The sequence below is a fragment of the Oryza glaberrima genome, chromosome 5 (assembly GCF_000147395.1).
Source record: "Oryza glaberrima chromosome 5, OglaRS2, whole genome shotgun sequence".
Lineage (NCBI taxonomy): Eukaryota > Viridiplantae > Streptophyta > Magnoliopsida > Poales > Poaceae > Oryza > Oryza glaberrima.
In genome coordinates this window covers 22,857,657-22,875,965 of record NC_068330.1, presented here as the reverse complement: position 1 = coordinate 22,875,965, position 18,309 = coordinate 22,857,657, and the positions used below count along the sequence as shown (strand labels likewise).

Genomic DNA, 18,309 nt, shown 5'->3' with positions numbered 1-18,309 from the left:
CAACATAAACGCATTGCACTGCAGTGACAGAGACAGAAAAGGTCAATATACGATCAGCTGACGAAACATATCTTCAGATCAGCAGCATATACAAGACACAACACGAGTGTTGCTTATGAGAAATAGCTTCATCAATAGCGCTTTTCTTATTACGCTTGTAGTTACCAGCAATCCAGGAGAGTATCCGTGGATTCATACAGGTGATATTATGCATATTAAATCAAAACTGCGTAGCGTGGCCCAGGTTTCTCAACGGGAATAGCAACAGCTTCTATATAGAACTACAGATTGGATTCATCTCGCTGTTCGAGGACGATGACGCAGACTGGTCGAAAGGGTTTGCCACATGATGGAGTTCATATCTGGCTGTTCGACGAAGATGATGCAGACTGGTCGAAAGAGTTTGCCACATGATGGCTGAGGCCGGTGGGAAGTGGTGGCTTGTTGGCCGTCCTATCGTTCTCTTTGGCTTCGTCGATGTCCTTCTGGCTTAGGAAGCTTGGCTGGTTGGTTGATGATAGCAGCCTCGCCCACATCCTATCAGTGATCTTGACCTTGTTCCGTGTGGATGTCACCCTCTGCCATCAAGGGAAGATTTCACGTTAAGTTGGAACTGATGCTTAGTATGAGAATGCAGTAAGAACAGCTCTTGGATAATCAGGAAAAAAATGGGATGCACGGGTGTAACGAGCACTACATTTCTGCATTTTCCATGTGAACAAATAAGATCACTTGAAGTTACTCACATAGAAAGGTATGTAGGCATGTCTGCCGTTGACATTTCCAACAGTGAAGCTATAGCCGGCCATTGCACCATGAATAGCACTGTGGGCCAGCAGCGTGCAGTAGACATTGTCTGATGCATTGCTTGGAATAGCTCGGATCATGTAGGTAGGATCTGCAAATAATAATAGGAAACTTCACAACTTAGTACAATAGAGACCAGTAATAAGATGTGTAACAACCTTATCCTGTGTGAAGCAAACATAGTTACCTATATATTTAATAGTCATCTCCATCTTTTTGCTCTTGAAGTGGTCCTACAATAGAAGTTATGAATAGTGAGTAGAAGAAAAAGATGCATGCAAGAAGTGAGTAAAAGGAGTGATACTTGAAAGTCAAAGTGAAATGTATGGCAAAAGTCATCACAGTTTTCAGTGGGAATTGCTTAGTGTTTTAGTTACCTATATTAACAAGAGCAGCAGACCTGAATTCAGAAGCAAAATTAAGTGTTTTGTGTACCTTTATCTTGTGAGTCAGCCAAAGACCAATATCAAGCAGTAGCTTATTTCCTGATGCATCTTGCTGCTCAGAAGTAGATAAACTTTTGGCTATAAGATCCTGCCCTGCTCCCTCAGCAACAACAATAACCATGTGCTTGTTCTCTTTCAGCCTTCTCTCTACATATTGAAGCAACCCACCTTCACCATCCATATAAAATGGGGACTCTGGAATTAGGCAGCAGTCCTGTGGAGATTTGAGATCCAAAAAATAAATAAGTACAACTCTTAGGTAGACCTCGGAAAAAAAAAAACTACTCTTAGGTAGAAGTGGATTTGTGGGGTAAACCAGAAAAGTAGGAATCTCACTACTGTATGAAGAGGGGGGATAAAATATACAGGAATTAGACAGAATGGTTGCATCTGCTTACCACATCTCGACTTGCAAGAGTAGCATACATTGCAATGAACCCTGCAAGATGAATATAACAGTTTTAAGGGCAATAGACTGAAATACATACTAGAGAACAGATAGCAGAGTAATCAAGCATTCAAGCTTGAAACACAGAAAAATCAAGAGATCTTCTGCATGAGTACAATCACAGGCAAAAGGCCAAAATGCTGGCTTGTTTTTTCTTGTAATTTTTAAACTGATAGGTGCTTTCAGCAAGGTCAACAATGGAAGAAACATAACAGCATTACACTCAGAGAGATGGCAAGGAATACTAAAATACGTACCACTATAACGGCCCATCAGTTTTACTAAGCCTATTCCATTCTCAGCACTGCAAGCTTCCACATGAGCTGAATCAATGGCACGCTGGGCCTCTTCTACGGCCGTATCAAAACCAAATGACTTGTCAATGATCTAAGAATCAAGAAAAAGGTAACATAAGCAATAAGTCATAATCTCGTATGAACCGTCAACTGAACAGCATGCGTACAACAAATTTCTACACAAAAAAATAGACACATCGCACAAAAAAAATACCGCTATGTCATTATCTATTGTCTTGGGAATCCCAGCAACAGAAACCTTTAGCCCACGTTTTCGGATTTCCTGCCACCAATATGAAAACAATGAGGTAACGATAAAATAATATTTAAATAGATATACCGTATGCTACTGCAATGCATTGATGAATAGGATCTATTATCACATTCTTTCAGCAAACAGCATACATAGCACTTGTACGGTTGTACCACAGTGGTAAATTACCTTGAAGATCTCATATGCACCCTTCTGTGTTCCATCTCCTCCAATGATATAGACCTGGGTAATGTACATAAGCACATGAGACAATGACCAATCAGAAGAGCTATATCACATAGGTGCAAACAACCGCATTTACCTGATTAATTCCACGATCCTGAATGTTGTCAACAATCTTTTTTGTATCATGGCCACCTCGTGATGTGCCAAGAACTGTCCCACCCCTCTTGTGGATGTCATCGACACTCTTTGGCGTCAGAGTAAGGTAATTGCTAGAATAGAAGCCCTTGTATCCATTCTATAATAGGTAATATAAGGTATTAAGAGGTAGAAGATCTGGAAATATAATGAGAACTGAACGCAGTAATGATTCATGTTTATAGTTGCCATGGCAAGCCCTTGTCAGAACACATATCCATTGTTCTAAACTTATAATACAAGTATACAAATTTATAATTGCATTTTACTAAAACAATCCAAAGCAGCTTATTCAATTTGCCACAATTTTAGTAGAATAATACTATAAGGTTTGAATATTTATGGAAATGGACATTATGCAATACAAAATGATTGATAAGCAGTGATAAGAATCTGAAGATCTTATGGTAAGCTGGCATATCCTTTCTGGACCAAAGAAAAATTAGAAAGATGGATCAAGCATGTCTGGAAAATGCAAGAGTAGTATTTAACTAGAGTATTTAGGGCCTATTCACTTTGATGCCATTTTCAACCTTACCAGATTTTAGCAACTGGCGGGATTTCTTATATAGTTACCAAAATTTGGCAGTAAACTAAATGTAGCCACTTTTTTGGCAACTTTACCAAAATTTGGTAAGGTTGAAAATAGCATCAAAGTGAACAGGTCCTTAACATGCGCAAGCTGTCTTTCTCAGTGAAAAAATATGATACTGTAAGGGCCTGATCACTTTGATGCCATTTTTAACCATACTATTTTTTGGCAAAGTTACCAAAATTTTGGCTACGTTTAGTTTGTTGCCAAATTTTAGTAAGTGCATATGAAATGTTGCCAAAATTTTGGCTACCAAAATTTAACAATGCCAAAACTTGGTAAGGTTGAAAATGGTAGCAAAGTGAACAAGCCCTTAACTATCTATTGAAGTATTATGTAACCATTTAGAGAAGGGCCCACACCTGTATACCATAGATTTTGCTGACATTATACATGTGCGCCAAACCACAGACGAGCTCTCTGATGACAGTGTTAAGACCAGGGCAAAGGCCTCCACAAGTTACAATGCATGCTTTCACTTCATCTGACTCAAAATAAACCTAAAGGTTCAAGTCCAAATGTTTCTGTTAGCCCACGCGCAAGTGATGAGTTTCAATAGTTAAAAGAGGGGGCAGCATATCATACCTTCTGACGAGGTCCAGCACGACGGAAGTGAACCCCCCGCCGGCTGTTCTTCTGAACGACCACCTGTAAGCACAGAAATAGCTACCTGTAAATTCACCATCGACTACAACATCACAGTGTAAACCATAATTAACACTGCTTTACCTTTTGGGGTACAGTGTCATCTTCATTAACAAAATATTGCCTGATAACGATAAGAACAAAAGTTTCAGGATTACACATGGCACAAATTACAAGCTCAGATATTAGAAGAAGAAAAAAAGTGGAAGATCAAAGCCTTACTTGACAGTTGAATAGGCTGGATGATCTTGTAGTGGATTGGGATAAGTCTGCACATATGAACAAAATAGCAAATCATCAGCTCAATTCACATGGACCATGGTTTCACCTTTCCAGAAACAATTCAATCCAGCACAGTGAATTGGCTATAACTAACTCATGCTTTGGCAGTGATGAGCAACCAGCCAATAGTGACAGTTCTTCCAGTGGAGATATCCTCCAATCTACTCAATCAAATTTCCTATCCCAAAAGCAGAGACCAAAAAGCCCAAAGCAACAACTTATTCTGTTACTACATAACATAAAGCGTCAATAGCATTGCAGCGAAATTTTGACAACATAATTGCTCTGTTCTATCATGCCCCCTTTCGCTCCTAACAGACTGATTGGCTCACTGCATGTCCAAGCTCAAATTCGACAGTCTAAAATCAGCACAGTATCCAAAATGGATTTCCAAACCAGAAAATCTGATAGAAAAAAATCCCGCAAACATCGCGAATGACAGCCCCCAATCAGGGATCCCCACCCAGATCACTTCGCTATTCGAGTATACTTAGCTAGAGCTGCACTTCACACAGTGGCACAGTTCAACAACGCAAAGGCCATCACAAACCGGAACGATCGGAGCATCACCGCAGCAGCAGCTTGCGAATCGAAGCAACGGGAAGGGAGTGTCGGGAGGGGGCCACTCACGGGGGCATCGGGGAGGTGGTCGACGAGGTGCGGCACGTCGTCGAGGACGTAGCCGAAGTCCCCCTCGGAGATCTTCACGTAGGCGGCGTCGGCGAGGCTGACGGAGGAGGCGTTGCGGAGGGCGCGGAGGTTGGGGTAGGAGTCGCGGGAGATCCGCACGCACGTCGCGGAGAACGGCAGCGCCGCCTTCACCGCGTGCTCCGGCGCCGCGGGGGGAGGCCCGCTCCGCGCCCACGGATCCTCGTCCTCCTCCTCCTCCAGCCGGCGCTGCTCCTCGTCGTCGTCGTCCGGCGGAAGGATGATGTGGGAGGACGCCATGAGAAGAGCAAGTGGTCGGGATCGGAGGAACTCGCTTTCGCTTCGTTTCGCGGCGGGTTTGGGGAGGCGTAATCGAGGTTTAGCCTTTTGCGGGCGAGAAGCGAACGAGGTCGTCTGTTTTTCCTGGGGTTTAATAATGGCGCTCGATGTGTGAGTGAGCGGCGGTGGTGGTGGTGGGGTCGGAGCGTCAGCGTGGGGTCCGGTGCGGGCCGTGCGGCGGCGCTGGTTTTGTGACCCGCGCGTGGCGGTTTTTCGGAGGTTGGGCTAAGTTTGACGCCGTGGAAACGTGTCGCCGCTGATGGGATTACGGGCATTGGTTTGGTTTACGCTGCGGTTTGGCAAACGGCGGTGGGCACGGCGAGTAGCCGTCGAGCAGCATCCGATTCGCATGGATGCACATCATGCGCTGCCAGTGCCATCCCGTGCGAGATGGCCTTTGGGTCTATCTATTTACCTGTTTCTTTAGGCCTTCATTTAATCCCTCTACAAGAGAATTGAGTTAAATTTAAAGAGAGTATCTTAGGAAAAGAAAAAAATACGGTATCGGTATGTCATACGTGAAAATGATATTTTAGCTGTGATTGTGAATCACGTTCTGGTGTGCTTCGAATTTGCACCCGGTGTATGCATATCTTAGGAAAAGAAAAATTAGCTCTACGGATCAACCACCTGGAATCAGGCAGGATAAATTCAGTAAAATCAAATCCCAGTGCCGTCGCCCACAGGCTGACAGGCATACGTATGCTGGTTTTAGGAAGAGGGCACGGTCGGCCGGCCCCATACCGCATCGCCGCCCGCCATGTCGTCCACGTCCAGAAGCAAAGCCGAGTCAATTCCCGGCGTCGCGTAACTGGCTTGCGCCGCAGGAAACGAAAGCTGCAGATCCCATGTAGACAGATCATTTATTGACCTTTGCTTACGAAACAGCACAATAGGCGGCGGATGAGGGGATTATAAACTCAGAGTTTGTTTTCATCTTGTTTGCATTCTCAAATTCCAAAACGTTACTACCAAATATACATACAGTTTTTCATTTCCGAGGGGAAATCAAATTTGTGTTCCGCTATTAATCCGGGAAGTTGGCTGACTAAGCTCCATACGCAAGTACGCAACACACAGACTGACAAATAGAAATACTCTTTTTACTCGTATATGTTTACAGCTTGTTGGTACAAATGGGCAAACACGCTAATAAAAAAAACACCTGACACCGATGAATAGGCAAATGGCTTAACCATGAGGCCATAACATCTGATTCTATATTAAAATGTAAAACAGGAAGGACGATATTGGCGTGCGTCTGAACAAAAACGCAGCATGCCACTGAACAAAACGCAGCATGCCGCCGAATGATTTAGGGGCCGCGGAATTGTGGCAGCATGATCACATGCTTAGTTGAGAACATGAATAGGGAGGGTAGTTGATCATGCACCCCTCATCTGTCCAGCAAAAATTGTGTATGGGCTCTATTTATTCCAGTCGATGGCCATTTGGCCACTGCAAAGCTGCGGCTTGAAATTCCAGAACAACCCACGCAGGTCCAGGTGCTGAATGCTCACTTGGAATGGAACTTGCGCCTGACAGATTCGTAGCTAGGCACATGAATAACTGCAACACGAGCGTTTCAATTAGTCAGTGCTCAGACTCTCAGAGCTTGCATAGGGCCATGCTTTAACTTCCAAGTTTCGACATACCATCACCCCATGATGCCAATGTAAGCGGCGAAGAAATAATCTTCTTTGCAGTTGAAGAAATGTCATTTAAAGTGATCTCCTCAACAGTTTTCAGGAAGTACTCAATAGGTTTCCTGCACAACACAAAGCACTCCAAGATAAACAAGGTTCTCTGGCAAATGGAAGTGACTATCTAAATTAATACCCTATGCAATTGCTGGATTACTTAGAAAAAATACTAGCTTAACAGATTTAGCACTGCTGCATGCGTCAAATGTATGAACCTCTGCCTCATGGTACTAAAACTTCTGGCTCACTTCTACCATGTATGTGCACCTTTTCTAGAGGCAACGGCATGGTGATGACAATAAGTTTATAGCACCAATGGGCACGCAGAAGAAACTATAGAAATAAATCCTGAATATATGCTTGGACGTGCTGGCAGTCTGACACCCAAAATACTTTGGGTGATACCATAAAAAAGCATCTACCACACCATAACCACAGCATCACTTTGGAAAAGGAACACCACAACCACAGTAAGTGTGTCCAGAACACAGTATTATAGGTGACTTGTCAAACTTTGGGACATGATTGCAGGAAAAAACCACAAGACAACTTTAGTTGCCTATGTAATATGGTCAACATATATTGCCCAACCAGCTTGGAAACATAATAATTTATGCAAGCGTACATAGATTGTGATAGTTCATGGTGATGACTCATTATTTTACGCACATTAGTAAAAAGATTTGCATTCCATGCATATAAACATGACATGGAAATATGCTATTTAATTAGGAACATAGGGATTAATAGGAAATTGACTCCATTAATGTACTAGCGATTACTTATAAGCATACCTTTCACCATAAGTCAGTACCTGTCTTCCAATATCTTCAGAGGCCACGATCTGCGATAAGGAGGAAGTACAATTAAAAAAACATTTCAGGGAAGAAGCATGAAATTCATGCGATTGGAACTTGATCAGGAGTAAGAACAACATACTCTTGATTCCAAGTCCATCAGAACTGAAGACTTGGTAGCCTCTTTAGCACGATCAAGTTGTTCTTGTGTAACTGAACAAAGTAAAAGACAGGGAAAGGACAACACATAATGACCAGTCTAATCTGAAAATAGATTGTAACTTTGAGGTAAAAAATTAAAGAAACCTTTTCCAGGAGTTGCAACTTCATGGAGCTCCCTTGCTGCCAAATCCACAGCACTTGATACAAAATCTGGGTTCTGTTAAATTAACATGACAGTCAAAAGCAAAGTGGAATGTATGAAAATCCATGATAAATGCAGAAACTTCTATAGAAGCTTGAGTAAATCATTGAGCCTTTGACTTGTATTTCAATCTGACTGTTCGGATGGTTATAATTAAAGACCGGGGCATAATTACTGGCCTGAAATGTGCATTTATTAGTTACTACCCTCTTGAAACATTTGAAACCACAAAATTGTACACGAGATGAAATGAGCATTGATGTACATAGGAAGAAACTAAATACTCAGTTTTAGTGAGTGCTTTCTGCATTTCTTACTGAGGTACAATATAACTTCGGTTTTAGTTACTACTACTTACTAGCATAAGCCACCAACTCCTTATTTTAAACAGTAAGATCAAATTACAGTTGTTTGTATAAGGCATTAATCCAGAATTCAGGTAGGACAAATGTAATGGTGTGGTAAGAGGGACAGACATTACTTAGAATAGAAAGGGTATTATATTTACAGTAGTTTGAGAATGATATTCAAAAAAAAAAGGGGAAAGAATTCACAAGCAGATTTGATTCTGTTCATTGCTTGAATATAGAAGGGAAAACATATCATTGGTTATGCTCCAAAAGAGACTTACAGTGGTTGCATGTATTCCAAAAAGGCCAGAATTGTTGTAAATACTGCTGAAAGCAGAGAATGATTCGATCTGTCCATAATTGTTCAAGACACGGAGATCTGTCGGTACAGAATCACAGCTGATGTTAAGACACTTTACCAAGGTATATGCTTATTGATGCTCTGATATGCATAATGGTTAAAAGAGAAGCATTAAGCTTACACAACCAAGAATGCATTCCTTTCCCAGGGCCACCGGTCGAGAAGGGCCCTCCTCCACCCATGAGCACCTACAATTTATATTAATCTTATGTTTCAGTACAATAGATTTGAATAATAGAGCTTGCAACGCAATAAAATATGAAATAATCCATCAATTCCTATATAGTACAGAATCAACAGACCATATAGGTTAGCCATAAATAATTGGATCACTTCAACATATTGTTAGGCATACCTGAAGCACAGTCACAATCATTGCAGTTTTCTCTTGACGCCAGCCACCTGGAACCTCAAAGGCAAGTGCAATGTGTGTACTCTAACAAAAAATACATTAGGAACAAGAAAAGTAACTGTGAAGACAGACTTGAGCCCTTGAGAATGATAATAGAAGAGGCCAACTCACTGTAGAATCTGCTTGGCAACGATAATCCCCTCCTACATACACTGATTTTGGCTCTTCAGGACGTTTCACACTGGGAAGGTCTGATAGAAGTGGTTCTGCGACTGAAACCAACTCATCGTGCTCAATTCCTGATGCTGCAAGTACCATCCTGGGGGCAGTGTAGTTTTCCTACATTTCTCAGCACAAGCAAGAATGTCAAAGGGTGAAACAGAGGCATCTGTGACTGACTATTAACATGATAAATAACTTAGTCTTACAGAAACGAATTCCTCCAAGGTAGCAACATCCAATCTGTTCACCGCGGATTCTGAAGCCATCAAAGGTTTTGCCAGAGCCCCAGAATATCCAGCTGAATGGAGCGCCTCCATAAGTAGACCATGTGGATCACCAGACACTTCAGATATTTCAGATTTTATCTTCTGGAGCTGTAGAAGCAATTAGCAAATAATAATCAGTAAAAAAGAAGCAAAATTAGCGAAATATAATGCTCAAAATGATCATGCACCTGCTCTTTGACCTCCCATTCTAAAAATGCTGGGTTCCTCACACTGTCGATGAGAACTTCAACCATTTCTGGTGCATAACACTTCAGTGCATCATAAGTATAGCTCATTTGTTCGCGAGAAGCAGATGCAAAGACATTTCCTCCAATGGCTTCTACCTCCCTTACTAACCGCAAGTGACTCCGGTTTGTCGTGCTCTTGAAGGCCATTCTCTCCAATAGATGTGATGTTCCAGATGAAGAAGATGTCTCATAAACAGAACCACAATCAATGTACAGTCCCACTGATACAGCCGGAATCTGAAATTGAGTCGCTGGAAAAAGTTAATCATGTGAAAAAAACAAAAATCTTGTAACATAAGGAAGCATGAAGCAATACCGGTGATGTCTCCGATGCGATCTTGATGCCATTTGGAAGAGTGGTGATCTTTGTCTTGGATGGCTCTACAAAATCTGGCAGAGGTGGAGAAATTATAACGCCTGGGAGTGGAACATCAAGCGGAGGAAGCTGGCTTGAGTTACCACCAAGAAACCAGCCAAGCAGACCACCTGAAGACTGCTTCACAACACTTGTACTAGCAAACCTACTAGCACCATGATGCTGAAAGTCGATAACAAAAGGTACTTATCTTCATAATATAGAATGTGTCAATTGATACAGAGAAACAACACAGCACAAAGAAGATACTAATATACTACATCAAGTAGATGTAGAATGGGATGTGTTACTATTACAATGATGTGACAACAACCAAGGCTGTAATATATCCCAACTAGATTAACAAATATTAAAGCCGAAACGATACAATTAAGTAAGAGGTTCAAAAGGATAAGATCCAAACGATAGACAACTTGTGAATCCAGCTCTTTGCTTCTCTATCCAAATAAACAGTAGGTATCACAGAATTTACAATTAGTTTCACCAATTTGGATAGATCAGCTGCTGACCATGAAAAGCAAAATGTCACGTCATAACTTCGCTCATATAGCGACTATAACAACTTAGACCACAGAAGTCTACACTTTGCGAGAATGAAATGTAACAGCTTGTCTTCTCTGCATCAGAGATACCTCTTTGGTAACGACCTATCAACACCTCTGTGCCTAAATTCACCTCAAACATGATTGAACTCCTCAATTTCCGCACCAGCCACCACCCTCGGTAAGTTTGATAATTGATACCGAAGTATCGAACGCTACTAGAACAGCAGAATGATCACCGTTCTACGCAAAATCCTAAGTCCATTTAGCCCAGAATCGGATATGGATCAAATAAAAAGCCACAAGCTCCCATAAATCGAGCCGCGCCACATGTTTGGATCTAACACTCCAGCGCATTCATCCCAAATGGATCGAGACACGCAACGCCACACGTCGTAGAAGGTTGGGGGGGTGCAGACGGGGAAACCTTGAGAGAGCGGAGGGCGCGGTACATGGTCGCCGGCGAGAGGCGACGTGTCCAAGTTCCTGGGACGGCGATGCAGCGGCGGAGGAAGAGGTGGGGAGAAGCCGCCGGCGAAGGGGTGGCGCAGGATCGGTGCGGGTTGAAGCGTCGGACGAGATGAAGACGACTCGCATCCGCCTCTTCGTGGGCCGTAATTGACTGCAATCTCGGGCTCAGCCCACATGGTGCGAGCCGTGGGGATCAAATGGGCCAGAATAATATTTCGTTCAGCCCATGTTCCGAACGCGGGGGCGGGGCCCAGGCCAGAGCGTGAAGCGGTTTCCGAGTCGGCACGGAGCGCCCCGTCCCGTCCGATCTTGATCTGACGGCTGTGAGCGCACAGGCGTTGCACGATGGGAATATGCTGCGTGGGTTTTGGCATCTGGCCGATCTGTGGAAGCTACGGGGCGAAAGCGATGGGTTGGGTAATTACGCTGGCCCGGTCGCCGTCAACGTGACGTGTTTCGAACCAAAAAGAAAGCAGAGGCGGTGACCGGCGATGGGGGAAAGTGATTAGGCAGTTTTGCAATTCTGCCCTCCTGAACATGCTCGTTTTACTGCTCTTCCTTTGGCAGATTTCTTCCATGACACCATGTCATTGGTCTCATGGACGATTTTTCTAAGGGAGTGATTGTCGATTTCGTATACACGATGACAATAGAAAGAATTTGGCCAACCAGGCTTACGAGCGATCTATCTACTAAGTCCGGGTGAGGAAGTCTAACAAGCTACATGGTTTTTTTAGAGTAATCAAAGCTTGATTTCATCGTTCGTATTGAAAAGGATGTTTTGAAATATTTGAATGTGACATATTTTCAATTAGTTTATGTGATACGCTATGACGGCTACGCTCTTATTACTTTTAAACCTTCGTGTCAAAGTATATGGCTATATCTTAGTATTGGATTGTGAAGTTCTTGGTTCAAATTTGGTTGCTCTTCATGTATATTCTTACATTTTTATACATGTTGGTTTGGCACGCCACAAAATCTATGGAACTATAGTAAAACATTTTGATGCACCCACGATAAAAAAGATAGCCAATGGATTGATGAAGTGTGGGTATAAACAATATAATAGCTTATTGTGTCAAAAGAACAATATAAGAGCTTAATGGTAAATCTATCGTAAAGGGCTCGAAATAACTCTCCCCATAATTATTTATATTTGATATGGCAAATAAATAGTACGAATCTAAACATGTCTAAATTATAATGTAATATTCATAGACCTGGTGAGGGCTAATTAAGGCACAACTTGACTCCACAAACTTGTCTTGGTGTGGTTCATAACAAAATGTGTATAACAAAATCGGACAATAAACAAGACGCGTAAATAATACCATATGGTAAATCGAAACGGAAAAAGTACCGTAGTATACCATTTGTTCATTTATGTTATGAAATTTGTTTTTTTCCACGAATTATGGTAGTTGGATGAATCTTCCGTGAATAACAAACTGAAATTAATTAATTACATTGTTGTAGCTCCACAAATACCCTTAACTAAATGTTCCATCCAATAAAACAGTGTTTTAAAATCTAGCGCAGTGAACTTTCTTTAACAGTAGAGAGCAACAATTAAGAATAGTATATAATAGCAATTCCGCATGGAATTATGGGCTTATTCAATTTATTACCAAAATCAACCATACCAAAGTTTGGTATTATCAAAGTTTGGTAAGACAACAAAATAAACAAGACTTTACCACGTAACCTTTTCAATCCCTACCAACATTTGGTAATTCTAGGAACTTCTACTCATAAAAACTATACTAAATTTTGGTAAGGCATCAAATTAAACATCACTTTCATATCTTTATGTTGCCAAAATTTTACAAACTTTTAGCATTGCCAATTTTTGACTTTACCAAAAAATGATCAGTTGCTTTTTTTTTCTTTTTTTGGCAATGAAGCCCAATGTAACAGTCAAAAGGACCAATATGCTCCCCCACAGAAAAAAGAAGGTGTAGTATGCAAATAGAGTTGCATAATAAGCATAATCAAGAGCCAAATCAATGGCGAAAGCAGATTTATCGCAGCGTAATTCGCCACCTGTTGCTGTCGCCGTCCTCCTCCTTGGGTTCAGTTCGGAGCGGCCCTACCCGTTTGTGGCGTCTCGAAGGCACTAGGAGATTAATCACCTCCCGAGTCCCGATCCGCGAATTCTTCTCCCCAATTCCAACCCAAAATCCCCAAAATCCAGCGGTGCAGGAGGAGAATACCACGAGGCGAGTCGGCTTCTAGGGTTTGGTGCGCTCCCGATTGTTGCGGCCATGAGGATACGGGAGCTGCGGGATGGCGCCGGGGGATTGGAGGAGGCGGAGGAGGACGAGCGGGAGGAGGCGAGGGGCGGGGGCGGGGGCGAGGTGGTCGCCGTCGTGCGGCTGAGGGCGAAGCGCGCGCTCGTCGGCGCCGGCGCGAGGGTGCTGTTCTACCCGACGCTGCTCTACAACGTCCTCCGCAACCGGTTCGAGTCTGAGTTCCGGTGGTGGGATCGCATCGACCAGGTGTGTTAATCTTACCCTCATCTCTCTCCCAATATACTGCACCTTGTCGTTCTGGAGCGATTTGGTGCTTTAATTTCACTCATGGATATTGGGGACGATCAGTGTAGGCATAGTTCCAGGTCCTTGAGCAGAGTTGATTCATTGTGCTTGCTTTGTTACCCTCCAATGCTTGATAAGCAGGTTGTAAATTCACAGTATGTGGCCTGCGGCTGATTTTTTGGGTCCAATAATACACTTTCGAGCAAATCAACATTCTGAATTGTACCAATATCATGTAGATTCGCATGTGTTATGTTTGTATCACTTACGCTTGTGATTACTCTTGAAGGATGGTTATAGGGATTTTGATTAGTGATCCTATTGAGGTCTAGAGCTATGGTATGACCAATATGAGTAATTTGACCAGCTACTGATAACCTATAGGAATCCTTTCCAATTTTTATTTCCTACTTTCATTGTTAGCTCTGTCTACCATCCATGCACGATGCATGCAGTTTTAAACTAGTATCTGATAATTTGAACAGTTCATCAAACAATATGGTGATCTTCTGTTCATTGGATGGTGTGTACTGATTTTCTTCCCATCTCCCATCTCTAGTATGTTTTGCTAGGTGCTGTCCCTTTCTCTAGTGATGTACCGCATCTCAAGCAACTTGGAGTAAGGGGCGTTGTCACACTGAATGAATCGTATGAAACTCTGGTTCCAACATCCTTATACCAGGTAAATAAATACCTTCACCTGATTTTGTAGCTGCAGATTTTCTTGGCATGTATCAAGATCTTTGTGCGTGCATATTTTTATCTACTGTTCTTGTTTTCATCTGTGAACAGTTAAGCCCCATACTTGAAGTTCAATATATATAGTTCATACACCAGGATCCACTTGTCTCGTGCATCTTTACCATTCATATTCTATATGTACATTCAAAATATCAGGGCAAACAAGCTGTGGCCATTTTCTATATCCTTTCTTTAACTCAATATACATGGTGTAATCGGCATCACGGCATGACACTTGGCATAAGCAGGCTTGTATCAAATTTTGTTCTGAACAATAAGAAGTTTTTTCCTCTCTTTATCAGGCTCACGGGATCAATCATCTCGAGATTCCCACGAGGGACTATCTATTTGCCCCTTCTCTAGAGGATATCTGTCAAGCTGTCGATTTTATTCACCGTAAGTACCATCCACCATGCATTCTAAACCATATTATCAGCACCAGTTTGCTTTGATGATGATTAAGTGAATTAAGGTGGGCACTGCAGTTGAACTTTGGTAGTATTCAAATCATTTTTATGAGCAGGAAAGATATCTTATTAAATCATGTCAATGTGTCGCAATCATTCTCAAGTATTTGATTTTATTTGAGCAATACTTTTCCTTTTGACTTTCGCAACCATTCTTTATTCGAGTAATAAAATCCTTTGACATTTCTGTTGTCTTGCGTATTGATGTCTGATGATAAGCCCCCAAAGTAAATTCGTTTGATTGGACAGAATTGTAACCATCATTTGAACAACAACTCTGAGTTACACTAGAAATTGGATTTATTTATTTATTTATTTTCATGGGTATCATATGATTCAGTTGCAAATTCTTAGGCCTCAAAATGTTAGTAGTATAGCAAGTCCATGTCATGCAATTTTGATGCAGTTTGGCATTTTAGTCAAATAGCCAAAGCTAATATGCATATGTTTTTTTTTTCTTCTCCAGGAAATGCATCACAAGGTGGTAGCACTTATGTACATTGTAAGGCTGGAAGGGGACGAAGCACCACTATAGTTTTATGCTATTTGGTATGAGAAACTGCATTAATCATGTGATGTTTATTGTATGCATTATTTTTATTTGTTTCATATATGGCATCTTATCTTTGGTGTAACTTGCAGATTAAGTACAGGAACATGACTCCTGAAGCTGCTTTAGATCATGCACGGTCTGTAAGGCCCAGAGTACTTTTAGCACCATCTCAATGGCAGGCATGCAACCCACTTAATCTCTTATGCTTTCGTGTGCTAGTTGAATGATGAATTGATAAACACTGCTCTGGTCCATATAATTAGATCCCTGAAGTTTCTGATAAATTTTCTTGTTCGTTTCTTCTTTGCTACAGGCTGTTAAATTATTTAGCAATCTCAACACCAGATGCCTTTCAATCGAGAACTCAAACCAAACTCACTCGGCAAAATCTTGTGAAGAATCGAGTGAACCATTTAGTCGCCTCGCTTCCAGCTGCCATCAAATTCAGAGTTCAAACCGCACCCACCCAGTAAGATTCAGTGAACAATCAAGTGAAGCTATTGTGGAGGCTGAAGTTGATGGGTTCACCACCGAATTCGACAACGAGCATTTTGTTTTGCCGTTATGGGAAGGTATGCTAGCCAAGCCTTCAAGCCCCAGCAGGTCCATCGATGCAGTCGTAATAACAGAGGAAGATCTCGAGGGATACGAAACTTATGCCGATGCTAGCAGTGACACTGTATCAGTGGAAGTGGTAATCCGTCAGAAGCCCATGATTAGGAGGCTATCCTGCTTCCTTGGGTCGTTGAAGCTTACCAGCAATTGCGAACCATCTCCTCCAAGACGTCTTGCGGAGGTTCGTGCCTGCTAGGTAAATGTCCAAATTTTACTGCTTTTTCCACGTTGTTAGTCAGCAGAGTGTAAGTATCGGCATGCATGATGCTCCACAGCTTGAGGGAATGCCCTCCGGAGAAATTTATACTCCTTCATATGTTGTTGTACTAGTGTCTGCGATGTACACGAGAGAGAGAGAGAGAGAGAGAGAGAGGAGAGGCGAGTTTTGAGAGCTTGCGATTTCATTTTTCCAGTAATAAAAAGGGGTGATGATTTTCTTGGGTGAATTCGTGTTGTTTGTCGGCTGCTCGTTGTCGGCGCTTGAGTTCTTTTTCCTACCCAGCTTTATCATATGTATGTTTTGGCTTGCTGCTTGTGTCAAACTGTCAACGTTCTTTCATAGCGTTGCCCATAATTCTTTTGGGGGGCCGTAAGTCTGAAAACCGTTCGTTCACTGGATATAATTTGACTTTAAATGCCCTCGTCTGTTCACATCGACCATCGAAAGGGAAAAAAACCTGACGAAGGAAAGCACATCCGAATGTACTTTTAACCTCTGCTCCGTATTTACAGTACACAAAACGATCGTTTTTCAAACATCAACAAGAACAACCCTCCTTACTATGACTGCTGCAGATCACGAAACGCCTCGTAATTAAGCTCATTCATTCACAGGCTAATGCGCCTGCGAACAAAATCCCCAAAAATAGAGGTAGGGGAGAAAAGACCTCAAGAACAAAATCTACCGCGCGGCTACGCTACAGAGTCGCTACTACTGATGGTAGCCGTTCTTGTTTACAGGGATCGGGGGAGCCCTGAATCCGCCCGCCCCCATCATGCTCAGATTCGCGCAAGAACTCGACGACTGCGTCTTGGCGATCCCTCCCAGCGCGGCGTAGCTGTTGCACGACTTGATCTTCGACTTGTATGGCTTCTCCTTCTTGCGCAGATCCTCCAGGCACCTCACCTCCGACATGCACGCGAACGACTGGGACTTCCCCTCGTAGTACCTGGACAACCCTTTCCTGCAGATTAACACGGTGTTCTTGGACGGTGAGCACACAGTACAGAAGAGTTGAGATTTCTGGATGGAATCGAGGGTTTCTCGACGGTACTCACTTGGCTGGGAGCTGCTCCGTCATGGACGACATGTCGTAGATGCTGTCCGAGTTCAACCGCCGCAGCGGCTGCGGCGCGAACCGGCGGTGCTCCATCTGGTCCAACGCCGCCGCCGCCGCCGCGCCGCCCTCCGAGAACTGGTCCTCCCCTTCCCCATCGTCGTCCGACTCGCCGCCGGACACCGACGACGACTCCCCGAACAGCTCGTCGTCCTCCCCCTCCTCGTACATCCCCGCCCGATCTCCCCCGCCGAGCCTGCTGCTGCTCATCTCGTCGGCGAACGCGATCCCCCCAACAGAAAACGGCACGGAAAAGTAGCTGAAAACGCAGCTGCTCCGGTGGCGGTGGCTGTCTCTCGCTGGGCGCTGGCCTTTGCAGCGCCGGTGGTGCGGGGGTGGCGCGTGTTATATACGGGAGGAACGGGATAACGCGCCGCGCACCCAACAACCCGCTCGCTTTCGAACGCGGCACCGGCACGGCGCGCGTCCGTTTGACCAACAAAAAACGCAACGTAGCATGCGGAATTTGCCGCAAAAAAAAAAAAAAAAAAGAGCGGAGGCAACGGTGCGCGCGTGCGCGATTGCGCGAACGGACGATCCGCCTCGCGTCACGTTTGCCGGCGAGCGTGGCGCGCGGTTACCTAACATGGCACACGGACCGGGAGGTTGCGCATGTGACACTGACAAAGGTGGTCCCACTTACGTGGCCCCCGCACGCCTTAAAGGCGGTGCTGGCCAGGCCAGTGGCCACTCCCACATGGCTTTCCCGGATTCTGTTCCAAGGATGCCCCGTTATGTCTGATCTTATCCTCATCTCGGCTGGTTCGTGGCCGCTGACATGTGGGGCCGACGGTAACAGCTGTCAATAAACTTCTGACTGTTGGTTTATCCAACCGAAGTGGCAGAGACAGCGGCAGAGGACAGGTG

At 43.5% G+C, this 18,309-nt stretch overlaps 4 protein-coding genes across 4 annotated transcripts; 1 reads left to right on the top strand and 3 right to left on the bottom strand.

Moving 5' to 3' along the window:
- Window positions 1-113: 113 nt before the first annotated feature.
- LOC127774111 (ATP-dependent 6-phosphofructokinase 6-like) lies at window positions 114-5,209 on the bottom strand. Its single transcript, XM_052300389.1, has 14 exons — window positions 4,781-5,209; window positions 4,091-4,137; window positions 3,953-3,992; window positions 3,809-3,871; window positions 3,586-3,723; window positions 2,573-2,731; window positions 2,440-2,493; window positions 2,212-2,280; window positions 1,959-2,088; window positions 1,652-1,692; window positions 1,243-1,467; window positions 995-1,040; window positions 747-898; window positions 114-578 (listed from the first exon to the last, which is right to left on the bottom strand). The coding sequence occupies exons 1-14, from the start codon at window positions 5,096-5,098 to the stop codon at window positions 357-359; spliced, it is 1,704 nt and encodes a 567-aa protein (XP_052156349.1). The 5' UTR covers window positions 5,099-5,209; the 3' UTR covers window positions 114-356.
- A 1,010-nt stretch (window positions 5,210-6,219) lies between these two features.
- On the bottom strand, window positions 6,220-11,311 carry LOC127775059 (mitochondrial-processing peptidase subunit alpha-like). The gene is made up of 13 exons (XM_052301373.1): window positions 11,146-11,311; window positions 10,117-10,338; window positions 9,741-10,037; window positions 9,493-9,660; window positions 9,236-9,403; window positions 9,068-9,148; window positions 8,834-8,900; window positions 8,633-8,730; window positions 7,944-8,016; window positions 7,780-7,850; window positions 7,635-7,684; window positions 6,793-6,905; window positions 6,220-6,706 (listed from the first exon to the last, which is right to left on the bottom strand). Exons 1-13 carry the CDS (start codon window positions 11,170-11,172, stop codon window positions 6,654-6,656), a joined length of 1,488 nt encoding a protein of 495 aa, XP_052157333.1. The 5' UTR covers window positions 11,173-11,311; the 3' UTR covers window positions 6,220-6,653.
- Window positions 11,312-13,228: 1,917 nt separating this feature from the next.
- LOC127774748 (phosphatidylglycerophosphate phosphatase PTPMT2-like) lies at window positions 13,229-16,551 on the top strand. Its single transcript, XM_052301038.1, has 6 exons — window positions 13,229-13,690; window positions 14,289-14,411; window positions 14,773-14,866; window positions 15,404-15,486; window positions 15,580-15,669; window positions 15,804-16,551. Exons 1-6 carry the CDS (start codon window positions 13,457-13,459, stop codon window positions 16,299-16,301), a joined length of 1,122 nt encoding a protein of 373 aa, XP_052156998.1. The 5' UTR covers window positions 13,229-13,456; the 3' UTR covers window positions 16,302-16,551.
- Window positions 16,552-16,788: 237 nt separating this feature from the next.
- Window positions 16,789-17,772, bottom strand: LOC127774749 (protein OXIDATIVE STRESS 3 LIKE 4-like). Its single transcript, XM_052301039.1, has 2 exons — window positions 17,384-17,772; window positions 16,789-17,289 (listed from the first exon to the last, which is right to left on the bottom strand). The coding sequence occupies exons 1-2, from the start codon at window positions 17,650-17,652 to the stop codon at window positions 17,037-17,039; spliced, it is 522 nt and encodes a 173-aa protein (XP_052156999.1). The 5' UTR covers window positions 17,653-17,772; the 3' UTR covers window positions 16,789-17,036.
- Between the last annotated feature and the right edge of the window lie 537 nt (window positions 17,773-18,309).

Bases quoted from the DNA above. Each gene is read 5' to 3' on its own strand.
- LOC127775059 (XM_052301373.1), bottom strand. From the start codon at position 11,172: ATGTACCGCGCCCTCCGCTCTCTCAAG. The intron at 8,901-9,067 runs GTATGCCTAACA...TATAAATTGTAG, and splicing joins TGATTGTGACTGTGCTTCAG to GTGCTCATGGGTGGAGGAGG. The intron at 8,017-8,632 runs GTAAGTCTCTTT...TTAATTTAACAG, and splicing joins TTGGAATACATGCAACCACT to AACCCAGATTTTGTATCAAG.
- LOC127774111 (XM_052300389.1), bottom strand. From the start codon at position 5,098: ATGGCGTCCTCCCACATCATCCTTCCGCCGGACGACGACGACGAGGAG. The intron at 3,872-3,952 runs GTAAAGCAGTGT...CTGTGCTTACAG, and splicing joins ATGACACTGTACCCCAAAAG to GTGGTCGTTCAGAAGAACAG. The intron at 1,693-1,958 runs GTACGTATTTTA...TTCATCTTGCAG, and splicing joins ACTGATGGGCCGTTATAGTG to GGTTCATTGCAATGTATGCT.
- LOC127774748 (XM_052301038.1), top strand. From the start codon at position 13,457: ATGAGGATACGGGAGCTGCGGGATGGCGCCGGGGGATTGGAGGAGGCG. The intron at 13,691-14,288 runs GTGTGTTAATCT...TCCCATCTCTAG, and splicing joins GGTGGGATCGCATCGACCAG to TATGTTTTGCTAGGTGCTGT. The intron at 14,867-15,403 runs GTAAGTACCATC...TTTCTTCTCCAG, and splicing joins AGCTGTCGATTTTATTCACC to GAAATGCATCACAAGGTGGT.
- LOC127774749 (XM_052301039.1), bottom strand. From the start codon at position 17,652: ATGAGCAGCAGCAGGCTCGGCGGGGGAGATCGGGCGGGGATGTACGAG. The intron at 17,290-17,383 runs GTGAGTACCGTC...GTTAATCTGCAG, and splicing joins ACGGAGCAGCTCCCAGCCAA to GAAAGGGTTGTCCAGGTACT.